Source organism: Bison bison, unplaced genomic scaffold, assembly GCF_000754665.1.
Source record: "Bison bison bison isolate TAMUID 2011002044 unplaced genomic scaffold, Bison_UMD1.0 scf7180017864524, whole genome shotgun sequence".
Lineage (NCBI taxonomy): Eukaryota > Metazoa > Chordata > Mammalia > Artiodactyla > Bovidae > Bison > Bison bison.
The window spans coordinates 1,547,720-1,548,381 of record NW_011495075.1 but is presented as its reverse complement, the minus strand read 5'-3'; the positions used below and the strand labels follow the sequence as shown (position 1 = coordinate 1,548,381).

General features: G+C 67.4%; 1 protein-coding gene across 2 annotated transcripts in view; it reads right to left on the bottom strand.

The window, feature by feature from the left end:
* KIF21B (kinesin family member 21B) overlaps window positions 1–662 on the bottom strand; it is a 27,565-nt gene that overhangs the window by 1,317 nt on the left and 25,586 nt on the right. For both annotated transcript variants that reach the window (XM_010831071.1, XM_010831072.1), the window contains one exon: window positions 448–647. In XM_010831071.1, the coding sequence (XP_010829373.1) occupies window positions 448–647 (200 nt within the window). The remainder of the gene's footprint in view (window positions 1–447; window positions 648–662) is intronic.

The following is a 662-nucleotide window of genomic DNA, read 5'->3' as shown; positions in this document are numbered from 1 at the left end:
GACGTAATTCCACAACTTTACCCGGCAGTCACTGTCGGGCAGGAAGGGGGAGGCGGAGAGAAGAGACAGGTCGGAACAGGAAGGAGAAAGAAGAGGCCGTCTGAGCGGCTGCCCGTGGGACAGGGCTAGGCATCCCTGGATGGGGTCAGTGCTGGGGCGGGGCTGGGCATCCCTGGACGGGGTCAGTGCTGGGGCGGGGCTGGGCAGCCCTGGATGGGACCAGCGCTGGGGCGGGGGCTGGGTGCTCCAGTGGCTGAGGAACGGGAGGCAAGCGGGTGGTCCTGGCTGGGGCCCAGCACGCCCAGCCCCTCCCCTGGGCGGTGCCCTGGGAAGGAAGGCAGGGGGCAGGGTGCTGTGGGATCTGCACTGGGGGCTGGGCCCACGCCCACCCGCCTGCCCAGAAGAGGCTGGGAGCAAGAGTGGAGTGCCCCCCTGCCTGGCACCCACCTGGAGGCGGTGAAAATATGCCTGCTGTTGGTACAGATGGCGTTGATGGGGCTGTCGTGGCCTTTGATCTCGCCGATGGGTGTGAAGTTGTCCACGTTCCAGACCTTGACAACGCCCGCACGGCAGGCGCTCAGCAGCATGGGGCGGCCCGGAACGAAGGCCAGGGCGCACACCCAGTCCTTGTGTGCCGTGGGGATTTGCTAGGGAAGGAGCGA